This window comes from Pterocles gutturalis, unplaced genomic scaffold (assembly GCF_000699245.1).
Source record: "Pterocles gutturalis isolate BGI_N339 unplaced genomic scaffold, ASM69924v1 scaffold9411, whole genome shotgun sequence".
NCBI lineage: Eukaryota > Metazoa > Chordata > Aves > Pterocliformes > Pteroclidae > Pterocles > Pterocles gutturalis.
In genome coordinates this window covers 1-16,506 of record NW_010103151.1, presented here as the reverse complement: position 1 = coordinate 16,506, position 16,506 = coordinate 1, and the positions used below count along the sequence as shown (strand labels likewise).

Genomic DNA, 16,506 nt, shown 5'->3' with positions numbered 1-16,506 from the left:
TGCCATGGCTGGAACCATCTAAATTTTGTGCAGAAAGAGACTGTGAGTCACTATGGCCCAGAAGTAGTGTAATCTCTGTAAATGCTTTGCTGATCTTGGGTCACAGTTTGCACAGTGTGCAGTCATTGCTTCCAGATGTTCAGTTAGGATTGTGTTTTATTCTGTTGCTCATCCCAAATGTTAAAATTTCTCCTCATACTGGTAGATGCAAATGTTTTGTGTTGGCACTTACTGCCTTCATCATATGTGGATTTTTTTCCTTCTTGAAAGACTCACAATGAAATTTCCAAGGTTCTCGCATGTTGATGCAAATCATTGTTCAATTTCTGTTGGACAGTTGTGTTATTCAGCAGTCCTGTTAAACAAGGTTTATTCTGTAGAAGGCAAACAGAATGCAGAAACCATGAGTTCAGAGGAAGAATTAGTCTTGTCTGTTCCATCAGCATCTATCAGTTGCAGCAGCTTACAAGCATGCACCTAACTTTTTTGTATCTCCTGATGTGAATTTGAAACTGCTGTTTACCTAACTTCTTCTGACTATAGATTTCATTTGAGTGTAGTGACAGTTCAGTAAGATAATGTCATGCCATCTCTTCAAATTCTGCAGATGCAGAACCTCCTGTAATTGACAGATGTAGATCTCCACCCCCCATGCAAGCAGTAGAGAATGAGTACCCAGCAACATGGGAAGAACCACAATTTTCAGACAATTCAGGTGAGAATAGTGCACCCCAAAACATGCACGCAACAGTGGAAGGCTAGGGAACCCCAACCTGTTCACCCTTGATCCCTTGGAGTTTAGGATTTTTTGAGGGTTTTTTTACTTATTTATTTTTAAGAACACACAGTTTGGAAGACATACTGCCATTTCCTTCTCCACTTGTCAAGGTTGGCTGTGAGCAACCCTCTTTTACTTATTGATGTCTTCTAGGTGCTCCACTGACTGTCACTAGGAGCCATGCACCTGGAGATCTCTTTCCCAAAGGAGAGACAACAGTTCAATACACAGCTGTGGATCCCTCTGGCAATAACAGGACGTGTGAAATACACATTGTCATCAAAGGTTTGTTGTCTTAGTCTTCTGGTCAAGAGTGTATGGCATCGTTTCAACTGAATATCACAGAGGATGCAGTGCTACTCCACTTTTTAATTTAGTCTCCACTTTTAGTTATTCTCATTTTGTATTGAAGTAACTTGAAGGCAGTCAGGACATTTGTTAGTACCAATGAATAAACTGTCTAAGACTGAAGCAGCACAGCAGTGAATTCGGTCCTGTAAGTTCAAATTAGATGTAAAAGCACTGATATTATGAATCATTAAGCAGTAAAACTTATGGTAATTGATTCATTCTTTTTCTCAGTGACAGATACTATATGAAATTAATTAATAGGTGTTGCTGAGGTATTACTTCAAATCTGTAATTTAAAAAGGAAAACTATGGAAATATTTCTGTAATCCCCTGCAAATATTGCAGCAGATACTAGAACACTCTTTAGATTTTAGAAGCTCTCTGTACCTAAAGGTATATTGGTGCATTTGTGTTTGTTGCATAGACACCTTTTCCCCACAGTTCATGTTCTTCTTTAAAGGCCAAACAATAATTTGGCAGATAAAGTATTAAGGATGAAAATTCTACTTCATCTCTGTTCTTCAGTGCTTATGTCTTAGTTGGACATCTGTATAAAAAAATCTGCTAGTGAAGAGAGAATTTAAAATCACGCAGACTGGAATTTTCATTATAGCTTTTAGATATGGTGAGTTGCAAATGGATGTGCTAATTTCTGATTTGCTGTAAATCTTAGCAAGAATGAGATACTGCTTAGAATTGGCATTGTTTCAAGTTCTACACCACCTCAGACTTTTTGTGGTTCAGTGTTTGTGACGTTTTCAGATGTTCACAGTCTCCTTCACAATTGGCATGTAGAATAAATCATAACTGAGGTTTTACAGTCACTCCTTCCTAAGATGATTCTGACGAGTCCATGTGTTGTTGCAGTGGTGAAGAATGGATAATATTTTGTTTCAGAATTCAAGATGTAAAATAGTTTACTAGAATTCATTGTATGGAAGTTCATGTAAAAATTTAGATTATGGTTTTGTATTATCTTAGTGAGTACATGCTTGAGTGTGTTTGGGTCTTGCGTTTCTGAGTTTTTTTAATTTCTAATATATATCACAAATTCTTTAACTCTTTATGTTTCTTGATTTCAAATTCCAGTGGCATAGCTTGAGAATAATTTAGCAGTAACCTAATCCTGCCTTTATGGAAGTAGCAAATAATACTTCCACAGACTTCAACAGAGGCAAGATCGGGTTGATACTGGGTACTTTGGGAAATCCTGTTATCACTGCTGTTTTCCTGTGTGCGTACTTACTTCACCATGTTAATCAACACAGAAATCTTTGTATTTTTCATAGGTTCTCCCTGTGAAATCTCCTTTGAGCCTGTGAATGGTTATTTTACATGCACATCGGATGAAGTGGGAGTTAACTGCACATTGCACTGTGCAGAGGGTTATAGCTTTTCAGAAGGATCAAGTGAAAGCTACTATTGTGCATATGAGGATGGTGTCTGGAAGCCGCCTCATTCTTCAGAGCGGCCTGGCTGCTCTCGTAAGTCTTATTGTTACTGAAAATGAATCTGCAACTCATCAAACACTATGTTTGATGAGGAAGTAAATGAAAATATTGTAGAAACTATTACTTCTGTCTAATGATAACAAATCTTTTCTTCCTCTGCCTCCAAAGTGTTACAAATGTTGTGAAAGAGTGCCTGGAAGTCACTAAATGTGTTTTTTCTGAATCTGTCTCAAACACAAAAATAGCAGTGAATTTGAATCCTGGGAATCACAAAATAGCAAAGATGGCCAAGTAGACAAGGTCTGCCATTATTTTGAATTGGTATTTGAAACAGTTTGTTTACAAACATTAACAGCATCTTTTCAACAGAAATTTCAACAGTCTTTGCAACTTATTGATTCAAAGGCACAGTGCATGCTATACTTACGTATCTAATTTATCACCAAATCAGAAGCGCTTATGTATTTTCTTTGAGATGGGCACATGCAAAACTTCAGCTCTGGAATTTCCCAGCTTTGGTGACATTATATGAAGCCCATGTTGGCAGCGTGTTGCATCCATTTCCAGCAGGGTGGATTTCTTGGTTTCAGCAAACAAGAGCAGTGTTTTAGCTATGAGCAAATTGAGAGTTATGTTTCAGCGCTGTCTATCAATTCAAAATCTGTAATTTGGACACTTAGAGACTTTGATTTGTCTCAGTTCTGGGAGAGAGTTTTTCATATTTAGCCTAGCAGCAATAGTAAGAGGACTTAAAATATTTATTGCTTCTCTCTCAGTAAAAAGTAAGTACAGAGTTTAATTGACAGCTCACAGGTTTCTTCCATGAAGAAAATGCTGAAATAGATAAATGACAGACCTTTTTCCAACATCTGTTAGCTTTCCCAGTAAATTTTATGCCTGACAAAGGGTCATATTCAACTGCATTGGCTGAGGTATGAGTGTTCCATGTTCACGTATATATAACATGGGGAATTTAAGTTGCTGATTTAAAGACAATGCTTCTTGGGTTAATGTATTCCAGTTTTAGCCTGAATTATCTTGCTTTTGTCTCTGAAACTCTTGCACTGACCTGTAAAAATTTATTTCTCAAAAATTTTTCAGTAAATCGTTTTGCAAACCATGGGTTCAAATCCTTTGAGATGCTCTACAAAGCAACACGATGTGATGACAGCAATCTTCTAAATAGCTTTACTGATGCGTTTCAGAGTGCACTTGGTAAAATGGTAGGTTAGTAAATACTGCTTCCTCTTTTACATGCTTTGTAAAAAATGTACCTCGGTGTTACTTTTCCCAGCTAACTAATTTCGTACAAGGAAAATACAACAGAAACCAGTAAGCGATATTTGTGCTTCCTTTAAAAATGAAGATTCACTGTCATTTTGCTGTGATTCACCTCAGTCTGCAATGCGGAGTTACACAGGACAAAATTTATCGAAGTGTCCGTAGTCCCAGCTTAGAGACCTGGGACTCATAGATTTTTAGTAGGCTTCCACAGAGAACCTTTGCAGTTTTGAAAACACCAGTCAATCATCCTCTAACCTCAGTGTTGTTTTTGAAAGTTGGATGTGATGTATATTATATCATATATAATGTGTATAACATATATCCATATAATATAAAATAATACACATGTATACAAATAGATAAATTCCACATCTGGTACCTAAGTCTAGGCACTTAAATCCAGGAGTAGTGATTTAAATAATTTGCTCAGGTTTCTAGAGTTTCTGAGTTCTTGCTCTTATCATTATGAACTGGATAGCACTGATTTTGAAGGGGTAGCATGTTCCGTCTCTACCATGCCTCTTGCTTTCCACATAAGTGTCACAATCTCCCCTCTTAATCCACAAGTCTGTTCTCAGTTGCAGAGCAGAAGCAGCAGGACTTCTCTCAGGAGTGGATGTCCAGTCCTAGTATGACAGCATTGCTCCAGAAGAGAACACCGGGCATTTACAGTTTTTTTTGCAGGTCAAAGCCCACTTGCTAAAAGCTCCTCTACTAACTAAAAAACATTATTAGCACATAAAGCTATTGGGCAAACTTCTGCAAGTTTGGAATATATGTCAATAGCCCTTGTCAAATGGCTGAAAACTTACATAAAACTTAAGGCAATCTCTGACACTTAAATATCCGCTACTCTCTTGCTTTGCTTCAGGTTTATTCTCTTCTGGAAGCAAAATCTTGGCTGCTTGTATTTCTGTTCCTTTCCCCTGAGAGCCAGCTACCAGCAGGTTCCACTGCTTAGGCCGTTACTATCAGCAAGCAAAAGATAGTAAGGAAAAAATGCTTAGTGACCTGCCCAAGCAATTACATCAAAATGCAACAATCTGGGAAACAGTCAAAACGACTTTTTAGAATATGGCTATTCCTATTCCCAAGAATTTGAAATTCTAGCAGAGATCTGAAAAGGGAGGAGGAATCAGCAGGAGCCATTTTTCCAATGAAAATGGATACGGAAAAAAGAAAAGCAGTTCCAAAACATGACCTAGAGCCCAACTTGCTTGAAACCTTTCTGGAAAAAAACAAGAAATACAGATTTTATAAAAAACTGTGCATTCATCTATTCTCCAGTGCTTTTGTGGAGAGAAGAAATAGAGTTTTCTGATCTATGGTTTCTGTCCTTCTCAGATGATTTTTCCTGTTCTCTGAAGGTCTCTTGGTGGAACGCATGAGTTCCTTTCCTTGGGTAGGGAGAGGTGGGATATGAAGAAATAAGGTTTGAAAGCTAGAAACACAGTGACAGCATTGTTGTAAGCTTGACAGAATTATAAATTGCATAGCTGGAAAAATCACAGATGTTCTCAAATGTGTGAGCTCTCCTGTCATTTTCAGCAGGTAGAGCCAAGCCTGAACTTATTTCTGTATTTTGACATTTCACATGCAAGAGTGGCTAACTGAATGGGTATCTTCTCTTATAAAAAAGATCTTCTGTAACAAAGAAGTGTATGCCTACAAGTTGACCTTTTATTTCCCAGCTGTATCTATAGAACATCCTTGTTTCAGTAGACTCTGACAAGTTTGTAAGAGACATGAAAGGGGAAATCTAGTGTCACTGGCAGGACCTATGCTTTACATTGTAACTAGAAGTTTTTATAAGTTGGGGAAGGGGGCTAAGTGGTTTTATTTTTTAATGTCATTCTTCTTTATGTTGGAAGGTCCCATCATTCTGTAATGATGTTGATGATATTGACTGCAGATTGGAAGATCAGACACAGAAACATTGCTTGGAATATAATTACGATTACGAAAATGGATTTGCCATTGGTAATTATTGATTGCATAGATTCTTAGCCATCCAGGTTTAATGCAGCATGATTCCTTTTGTTCTGAAGTATGCAGTGTGTTGTGTGAGATTTTTTTTTAAATAAATATGGAGCTCTTAAGATAGCAAGCAATTACATAATAGGTTTTATAACAATATCATGGAACTGTTTGCTCTCTGGTTTTGATACTGCTTCCTATATAGACTAGAGGAAGAGTTTACTGAGATGCCTCGTGATGGGAAGGGGAAAAAAAAAAAACGCACACACACACACACACGAGTCCTACAAACTTGCTTGATTAGCCTGGAAGAAAGCAAATTTTTAAAAACATACAGTTTCAAATCAAAATACTTAAAAGTACAATAAGTCATTCCAGAGACTGTTAAAAAAATTAGGAACATTCTTGATGCTGGTTCAGATCAGCACAGAACCCTCACAGTGTGAAGCTATACAAGCTTAAGTTTGCCCATTAGCTGTGAAATTACTTCCTGTAGGCAAAGGCAGATTTTGCAGGATGACTGTAGCTATATCAGAGTGAAAGCTGTGACAGTCCTAGTGATTGTTCCTAGTTTGCTTTATGCCAAGTTAGTTGTCATTTTCAGTGCGTTTTCAAACAGGTTAGTGTCTGTGTTGTACTGCTGATGTCCTTGACATTTCTGAGTCTTACAGGAGTGCTCAGAGCAGAAAGGCTAAAAACAGAGTTTGAGGGCACATTTGTTTGTTATCAGCCACGGTGGGCCTGGGTGTTCAGTTTGCAGTTGTTACCTGCATCCTGATAAGGATGAATATTGATGACAGCTGGAGCTAACTCATAAAGGCACTTGGAGGAAACAGTGTTGAGGACAAGGGTGTAGGGTCCTATTCTCTTCTGGTTCATGTCAGCCTCTTATCGGAATAACGTGTTGCTGTTTTTCTGAGTTTCTCATTATTTTACACTGGGGAGGCAGGAGAGGAGACCCCCTCAGGTCATAAGAGACAGCAGGTTAGAAAATTATTTGTGGAATACTCACACAGTATTAACCACAAAGCTGTGGGGGTTAACTTGTCCTAGTTTCCACTGTAAATTAAACGTAACCTAGGTTACTGCTAACAGGTAATTGGCAGAATTTTTTTACATGTTAATGTTTTTTTTTAAAAAAGAGCTAGATCAATGAAATAGACCACACACCTCTGGATTTAGTCATTATGAAAAGGTAGATTATATACAAAACCAATTATTTAATTGTTTCTGGTTGAAAGCATGTTATAGGCAAAGGACATTATACGGGGATGAATTTGACTCACTATGTGTAACAGGAAATGCCTCTCTGGGGGAAATAAACATGTAAGGTAATGCTACCAGCCTTTCCTGAGAGGCCAGATCATGGTGGAACCATAGAGAAGTTGTAAGAAGAAGATGCAATGGAGACATGTGGCATAGGCCGTGCTGTCTGTAATTGAGCAGGAAGAGGAAGAGAAAGCAATATGGAATTGTTTAAGAAGATGTTGCTGGCAGGTGAGGGTGCATGCAAGACAGGAGAAGAGAAAGAATTGCAACTTGTAACTTTTATAGCAGTATTTCTTTAAAGCTTTGGCTAACTGCAAAAGATTCAGGATCTCTGTGATACCAGTTAGGAGTGAGACTGTTTTTTTCCTTTTTGTTTAGTCAAAGTGAAAGATGTAGATGTGGTGCTTAGCGACATGGTTTAGTGGGTTAGGTGGTGTGGGCTGACGGTTGGACTTGATGATCCTTGAGGTCTTTTCCAACTTTAATGATTCTGTGATTCTATGATTCTATGAAAGTGCTAGTATAATAGGCACTTGTGCAGGGGCAAAGCCAGCGTGCATTATCTGGAGCTTCAAAAAGACTCCGTTCTACTGAGGATGTATTTTAGTACAGGCACTTATTTTCCACGTTATGTTGCTTCTCTTTTTGTTCTTTTTTAATGCCTCACAGGACCAGCTGGCTGGGGGGCAGCAAACCAGCTGGATTATTCCTATGATGATTTTGTTGATGCAGCACAAGAAGATTTATCAAAGCATCTCACTGCCTCTGTAAAGGCAGCACCTGCTCGAGTCAAAAGGCATAAGCTCAATGTTCCAATGACCGACCACAAAATCAAGTTAATATTTAACATCACGGGTGAGAGAAGTCAAAATATCGTCCTTCTCCTATTCCTGCTTTTTAAAAAACAAGCTTATAATGCATTTAGTAAAATGTAGCCTTCAGTTCACCAAGCCTGCTGGAGATGCAGATGACTATTTTCTGGAGACATTCATAGCCCTATTTCATCACAGACCTACTTCCTGGGAGAAAGATCACAGCCTCATGTTCATGGAGAGCATTGCGCACATGGCCTGCTTTCCGCTGGCAAGCTTGAGTCTTGCACTCTTGATATACTCCAGAGTATAGTGGAAGTCCTGACTAAAATCTGTGTACTTTTTGTGTTTTCTCTTTATATCCCAGCTAGCGTGCCACTGCCTGATGAAAGGAATGATACATTGGAACTGGAAAACCAACGGCGGCTCCTTAAAACTCTGGAGACAATCACGAACAGGCTGAATAGGACTCTCAATAAGGAACCCATGTATTCTTTTCAGTTTGCATCTGAACTCATTGTAGCTGACAGCAACTCACTGGAGACTGAGAAGGCCTTTCTTTTCTGCAGACCAGGTTCTGTGCTGAGGGGGAGAATGTGTGGTAAGCCAGATGACTTACTCCTTACATGTATTTAGAATCCATTTGAAAAGCAAGTTTTTAGAGGATGTTTGCAGAGGGTTATGGTTTAACAGAGTCCAGTGGCTGTGGTCTCCCAGAACAATAAACTGCAAAAATGCTTTGCGCAGTTTGACTTCCAGAGGATGTTTGTGTTCCTAAGCAAAGCCAGTGGAAAAGGATGTTTTTGTACCCAGGATTCCACTCCCATGGGGAAATTAGGCATATCCACACTTGGTGATACACAGGGAAACAGTGCTCGGTATGCAGTCTATTAGCCCTATTAGTCTTGTGAATGATGTGTAGCTAAGATAGGGAATTGGATTCCATTTCCTGTGCATAGTGAGATCTTTTGCAATGTTCCAGAGAGATACTAAATTTGCTGAGGAACAGAGTCACATTTCACATATACGGGGTTTGACTAAATGGGAACTCTAGAGGCAAGACACGCACGTATGATTGTGCATTCTGAGGGGAACCTTATGTTTCCAACATTACAGTCAACTGCCCTTTGGGTACCTACTACTCCCTGGAGCATCATACCTGTGAAAGCTGCTGGACTGGATCCTACCAAGATGAGGAAGGGCAGCTGGAATGCAAAAGTTGTCCATCTGGTAGCTATACTGAGTATCTACACTCTAGGAGCATCTCTGAATGCAAAGGTGAGAACTTTGTCTTCTTTGGACAGACACTTGTGAATATGTGCTGGCACCCTTTTAGTCCCCATTGTGGGAGTATTGGAATGAGGTTTACCTGTGAAATGAGGTGCGGTCCTAACTGCTCCTTGATGCATATGTAAAGAGAAAAATCCAGATTTTTACCACCACTGTGGCATGCAGGATGTCTGGTCAGATGTTTAAAGAAGAGCAGGCCTTTGAAGCTTTGTTTCATTTCTGTCTTCATTCTGTGAGATTGTTAGCCCATTTGAGGAACTAATACACTTAAAGTAACGTCATTCTTTTCCTTGCCAGCCCATCTCCATCCTACTGCAATCAAAGATGAAATGTCTGCATCCTACACTACAGTGCTCTGACTCTGAGCACCACAGCACCACTATCTCTTTGTGACTTGTTCTGAAAAAGAAGTTACTATTTTTAATTCCTGCTTATTGACTTATCATTAATTTTGTTGATTAAAAATGAGTAACTGAGTTGCAATAAATCATATGTGAAGCTGATTGGAAGATAATTAACTGGTTAATAATTCACAAATGCACTATCAGTAACTTACCACAATTCCTTTTTTTTTTTTCTCTTTGTACCTATGAAGTCCTTCAGAGTAGAGTAAACTCTAGAACTAAAAGTCCTTGTGACATGTATTGTGATTTCAGCATTATTTTCAGAAGTTAGGAGCCATGTTTCATGTTGGACATTACTTAATCTTTATGAATTCTTCTGCCTTACAGCTCAGTGCAAGCAGGGAACGTATTCACCCAGTGGTCTTGAGACCTGTGAAACATGTCCGCTTGGCACATATCAGCCAGCAACTGGATCCAGGAATTGTGTCTCTTGCCCAGAGAATACATCAACGGTAAAAAGAGGTGCAGTGGATGTCTCAGCTTGTGGAGGTTTGTAACAAAAAGGGCTATGAAATTTTTAAATTAAATTCTAAAAGTTTCTAGATGTTATTTAAATGTCAGCTAATGTAATCCAATTCATCTGCCTGAGATTTAGTTCTGCTTCTGGTTAAATTGTGGACCAAGCAGCATATCCCAGAAAAGTGATAGGTCATTTCCTGATACCCTGATTATTTTTGAATGTCCTCCTTCTGGTTTCCAAGACAGATTCTTATCTAAAGATTAATAAAATGAGATATGTGATGGGTACCTGTAAAGTAAACCCTTTTTCCTTACAGAATAGAAATAAAATTACAGGATGTTTGTCACTATTATCTCCGGAACAGCTTCCACATCTTCCATACGAAAATACAGAATTTTAACACAGTTTGTTCCATAACTTTTTTCAATAAATTGTCCTCAGCTGTCTTTGGGAAGCTTTGCCAGAAAGATTCCTGGGGAAAATAGTTTGTAGGGATTAATGGTACAAAAAAAGACTTGTCTTTTGTCCTTACTCATTCTTGAAGGCAAAAACAAGCAAACAAACAAACACACAAACAGGTGTGAGAGAGAAAAGGGAGAGGAAGTTGCGTATGAAAGTGTCCCCAGAACAGCAAAAGGAATAGATAGAACTAATTCCCAGATATTTCCTTTGAGAACCACATGTCACCTAACAGCACAATTTAAATAAGCATCTCCTAGAGTTGTGAATTCCTGGTAGGTTTCACCCTGTTCCTTTAAGTCGAGGAGGCACTATGAAGGAGGAGAGAAAATTAAAAAATAAGATGTGGAGGGAGGTAGGGTGGGGGTGCAAGTGATCCCTCAAAAAAATGTCCTTTTGTTCTTGCAGTACCATGTCTTGCAGGCGAGTTCTCTCGTACAGGTTTGACACCTTGCTACCCTTGTCCCAGAGATTACTATCAACCAGACCCAGGAAAGTCCTACTGCTTGTCTTGTCCATTTTATGGAACAACAACTGTCATTGGTGCCAGATCCATCACAGATTGTTCAAGTAAGCCAAATTGTCTCTGCTGGAGAGAGTGAATAAAGAAAATGTCTAAAGGATGGCCAGCAGTAGTCTTAACAGAAAATATCCCACTTACTCTCCTAACAAACATAGACCTTCCATTTCAGCCAGTGAAGTTCACAGCTGGTTTTGTGTACTGATATTGCCTCTGTGTTATGGAGAAGTGACTGTGTGATACATATCAAAACTCAATAACAGTATACATATGCAGAGTGTATATACTCACATACACTCTGCATATGTATACTATATATACACACTATAGAGAGTGTTATATAGATGCAAATATAAATAAAAATATTTATATGCATGTATGTATAAGTATAAATAAAATATTTTTATATGTGGACACATGTATGTGTTTTGGAAATGTATGTGCTTAAAATACATTTTTTTATATAAAATATATTTAAAATACTATGGGGTTACTGTAAAGTTTTTCTTATTCCTGCAAATTCAGTTTTTTCAGCATATCTTTAGAGGCATTACTAACATGCAATTTTTGTGGCCTCATGGAATAGGGACCTTCCCATACAGTATTATTAACAGCACTTTCATAACTTTCCTGTTTAGGTTTTGGCTCTACTTTTTCAGCAGCTGAGGAAAGTGTAATGATGGTACCAGCCTCTCCAGAAAATATCAGCAAACAGTACAAAGTCAGCAGTCAGGCAAGGACAAGATATATTTTCCACTGTTATCTCAAATGAAAGAAAGTGTGCTTTATGCAGCAGTAAATGACTAAGACCTTTTCAAATGTAATTGTTAACGCCGATTGTATTTCCTGAAGAGATGAGAGCGATGGTCATGAGGGGAACACTCGAACTTTTTATAATCACAGAAGCACTTTAGCTGAACAAAGGAGGCTGCATCAGCTATTGGCAATCTTAAATTCTGGACTTGAAGCCTTCACCTGATAAATGAAACATATATCACACTTATAAAAGAAATGTAAACTCCATGGAGGAGGTTCAGCCAATCTGTAAAGTAGATTGACCACTCTCAGTCACCTGATGTTCTTCATATGCTGAATTCCAGAAAATGCTACCAGGCATCTAAATGCCAGTTGTAAAATCTTTGTTTTACTTATTGCAACATAGATACACTTGAGAGGAGGCAAGCAGAGCTCCCTTCTGCTGTGAATACCCCCTTTGAAACAGAGGCAAGTGCTCATGTGATAGAATCTACTCCAGTGACAATGTTTGCCAGAGGTGCCCCCTTACTCCCACCATCTCACCCAGTCTGTAACTCTGACAAGACTGCCTTGTTTTGAATGTAAAGTTAGGATATTGTGTAAACAGGAGCAAAGTTGACGGATTATGAAGTTGGCCTGAACCGTTATATAATATATAGACAGGTGACAAACTGATCTCCTGTGATTTTAGTTGATCATTTACTCAAGGGCTTTGCTGAATTCTGGTTTCCTACATTAGAAAAAAATAACGCCACACAGTGAAGTTCCCCACCAGTCCACCTGATGACTAGTAGCAGGAAGTGATTAGCCAGTGTAAAAGGATTTAATGTGGAGAACTCTCATATAAAAGAGAGCATAATATAAAATGTCACCTGTGAATCATAGCTAGGAAAATTCTAAGGGAACAACTGCAGTGATCCCATTTTGCTATGTAAAAGGTTGTTTTAAAATAATAATTCAGATTCCTGGTATTTTTCTCTAGAAAAAAAAAAGAATGGTTGATGTGCTGAGGAGGTAAAGAGGAAGAGCTAAAAGTTAATGTCAGTTACTAGAAGAAGTCTGGGGAAAAGTCTGGGAGAAAAAACCCAGCTTTCCAAAGTGACTGTAGGGTGTGCAGTTTAAAATTAGAATATTTTATTCCACCCATATTTCCACCTTTACTGTAATTGCATCATTCTTACCTCTGGCAGGTCTTTCATGAGTGTTTCCTGGAACCATGCCACAACAATGGGACATGCAAACAGTTGGGAAGTGGATATATTTGCATATGTCCACTTGGATATACAGGTAAAAAATTGAAAAGCCAGTGGAGGAGCTAAATGTCTCTATGCCCTTAACATGAGCAGGCATAAAGGAGCAGAACATTTCAGTGCAAGGGTATAGCCTAACTAATTGGAACATCCATCATAGATTTACCACACATAAGCATTAAGAAAAAAAATAGTTCCTCCTCTTCCCTCTGAATTATATCTTGTTTGGCAGAAAAGTATTTTGAATGGGGTTTCTTTTAGTGCAGTTAGTGGATTTGAAAATCCTATCAGTTGTCAATATTTATGATCAGCAAATCTGGAAATTTATACTCTGAACAGCTGATTCCACAGATCTGCCTGTACTCTTCACTGTTAGCTTCTTAGTTGCTTCAAAGCAAATGGATGACTTATTATTCAGCTTTTGCCAAGAAGTGATCTCTGTTACTTGTGATAGGTGTTAAGTGCCACTGTCTGGAACTGATCAGTCTGCTGCCCGATGTGCATCATGGCTTTCTAATAGCTGTTTTGTCTCAGGTCTGTGTTAATACACAATCTGAAGAGAAGATAATAAACCTGAATGTCTGATAATGTATGCATTTCGTCAGTCATGTTTTCCTCCATTAAGTAATCATTACTTCTGTGTTTCTGAACAATTTCAAATTTTGCCTCCCTGTTCTCTGTCCTTTATTTTGCATTCTAGGCTTGAAATGTGAAGTGGAAGTTGATGAGTGTAAATCATCTCCTTGTCACAACAATGGAATGTGTAAAGATGGCATTGGGACCTTTGTTTGCCATTGTCAACCAGGCTATTCAGGTAGTTTGTCTCACTTCATAGCTCTTCTTCAGACAAGCATTGTTACTGTGCCAAGTAGATAACACAAAACAGAAGGGCTGTATAATTCCAGGTCCATGGAATTATAACAGGAAAGTAATCGGATCTACAGGTTAGAGTAAGGTTCTATTATATTTGAATAAGTTTTGAAATGAAAAGAAGAGCATTCAAGGATAATCTCTGTGTGTCTTTGTGCATGTATGCTTCTGTTTTGTGACATTTCTGGTCTGAAAAAAAAAAAGGAATTAAGTTTAGGGAACTGGTAAATACTCAAAGGGAAAATCCTTGTGAGACTGAATATGGACTGACTAGACAAAGCATTTATGCAGTTGCTTTGCTGCAGCCCTATGAGTGAGTGGCCTTTTCCTTATCTTTTAGCTCAGTCTTTTTAACTCTCACCTGCATGCATGTTGAAGGTATTGAAATCTGTGGGGAAACTGACATGCTTGAGTACTTTGCCAAAACAGCACTTAAAATTCTAAATATTGAAATGAACTATTGAGGAGATAATTTTGTGTGGTTAAAAAAAAGGCCTGGTGTTTTTTAACCATAAATTATTTCCCTCATTTTTCATGTTTATGGCTGTACATTTATTGACAGCAAAACTTGCTCGATGTTTTTCAAACTTTAGGAAGACAAAGCATGGACTTTGTGTCTTTCACCTCCCAGCATATATATAACACAGATGATCTTTGTAGATGTTCGCAGCAGTGCAGTCAAACATGGAATTTTGTTGCCTATCTCAGTAGCCTTTTGTTATGCAAGAAGTATGGTGCTTTTCTGTCTGCCACATTCCGTCACTGCAGCATGCAGACCTTGACTATGTCTTGATCATGCCTTGTAACCCTTGCTGTTTGAAGGCCTCTTGTGTGAGGAAGACATAAATGAATGTAGCTCTAGTCCGTGTTTGAATGGAGCCCACTGTGTTGATGGCAAGAATGGTTACCGCTGCACTTGTGCAAAAGGGTTCACAGGTACACTTTTTTCTGTTTGTCAGACTTGTCTCTTTGTGACTAAGATGTCTTCCTACCCTGTCCAAAGTATTACAATCTCATTGCTATTTGTTACATATATTACATGTTGATATAGATATACTAGATCCCCTAGGTCAATGTGGTGGACCACTGGTGATTTCATCAGCCCAGATGACTCACATAATGGGCCATACCTGTTCAAATTCCCCAGGGTTTACTCAATGTTAATTTCCACAACTGCAAACATGGTACTTGTAATTCTTCTATGACCACATAACCTGAGTTAATGGAGTAAATCCCAGACCTGGGTGGCTGCCCTGGTGTTTGCTGTTTCCCATAAGATCAGCAAAAAAAAAAAAAAAAAAAAAAAAAAAAAAAAAAAAAAAAAGAGATGGGTTAGTAATCTTCTTTCTTAGGTTAATTCCAAGTGGAGCTGTGATTCTGTTCTTTTCTTCTCAGGTGCTCACTGTGAAATGGAGGTCAATGAATGCCTTTCAAACCCATGTCTTAATAGGGCTATTTGTGAAGATCAAGTTGGTGGTTTCTCCTGCAAGTGCCTGCCAGGTTTTACTGGTGTCTTATGTGAAAGAAACATCGATGAGTGTCTCAGCAGACCATGTAGGAATGGAGCTACATGCAGAGATGGTATCAACAGCTTCAGGTGAAAAACAGATGATTGGTGTAATACAGTATGGAAGGTCAGATATGTTGAGGTGCTTCAGCCTTCTTAGTGAAATCTAAGGCCTTTGGTAGCCTGATCCAATATAAATGGTCTCCTTATGCACACTAAAGGAGATTTTAAAAGGCAAGAAAATAAATCTGAGTGTTCTCACTCTTTAAAAGTTCTGAGATAGATAGCAAAGAAAATACATAGATTTGAAGTGTCAGCGTGGTAGGTTTGCATGGTTTTAATTTTGATCTGCCAAGAAAAATCCACTTTCTCAAGCTTGAACAGCTTGTCTTGCTTTCCGGTAGAAGAATAGGTGATGACCAGTTATGTACCTGATAATATTACATTTCTATAGCCTGGAAGACAGGGTTAGCTGTACATATTGAGAATATAGAGATTAAAATACAGACACTGATGGGATCTTCAAAATACTTATTTTAATGCTTTAGGGTGTCTAAACTCAAAACAGAAGTTTCAAATACTGATAGCAGTGTCATATCCTAGATCACTGTAGAGAGATGGACCAACTGTTATTGTCTGAGTTTAACAAGACTTTCCCTCCCCAAAGCCCCAGAAATGTTGATGACTTTCAAACACCTTGGTTTTCCAAGTACCAGAGGTTTTCTGCTTCCTTGGTTTTCTCTCTGTTTAAGCATGTCTGCATGAAATGTAGAGTACCTCTCGTCTGTAATTCTGTGGACTCTAGAAGGCATGCTTCACTCACAGGTGAATTGCCTCTCTCAATTTAATGTGAAGAAACACAGATACTGTGTTTAAATGTTGTATTGCCCCTATCAAGAAGAAATATTATGCAGCTAATAGAAATCTATCTATTATTATGCAGCTAATAGAATTCAAGATTACTTAAAGGAACAACCAAAATAAAACTCCATTAATTCTGTATTGTTTCTTCTGTTGACTTTCTTCTGTTGACTTCTGTTGAATAACTCCAGGTACCAGTACAAGTTG

General features: G+C 38.4%; 1 protein-coding gene across 1 annotated transcript in view; it reads left to right on the top strand.

Moving 5' to 3' along the window:
• Positions 1 to 15,565, top strand: part of LOC104471303 (sushi, von Willebrand factor type A, EGF and pentraxin domain-containing protein 1-like) — a gene marked incomplete at its 3' end in the record, with an annotated part of 33,444 nt that extends 17,879 nt beyond the window's left edge. Inside the window, exons 7-19 of the mRNA XM_010086594.1 lie at positions 608 to 715; positions 932 to 1,063; positions 2,419 to 2,613; positions 3,682 to 3,803; positions 5,736 to 5,844; positions 7,780 to 7,965; positions 8,290 to 8,441; positions 9,039 to 9,200; positions 9,944 to 10,068; positions 11,005 to 11,105; positions 13,762 to 13,875; positions 14,754 to 14,867; positions 15,382 to 15,565. Of these exons, the coding sequence (XP_010084896.1) occupies positions 608 to 715; positions 932 to 1,063; positions 2,419 to 2,613; positions 3,682 to 3,803; positions 5,736 to 5,844; positions 7,780 to 7,965; positions 8,290 to 8,441; positions 9,039 to 9,200; positions 9,944 to 10,068; positions 11,005 to 11,105; positions 13,762 to 13,875; positions 14,754 to 14,867; positions 15,382 to 15,565 (1,804 nt within the window). The remainder of the gene's footprint in view (positions 1 to 607; positions 716 to 931; positions 1,064 to 2,418; positions 2,614 to 3,681; positions 3,804 to 5,735; positions 5,845 to 7,779; positions 7,966 to 8,289; positions 8,442 to 9,038; positions 9,201 to 9,943; positions 10,069 to 11,004; positions 11,106 to 13,761; positions 13,876 to 14,753; positions 14,868 to 15,381) is intronic.
• Between the last annotated feature and the right edge of the window lie 941 nt (positions 15,566 to 16,506).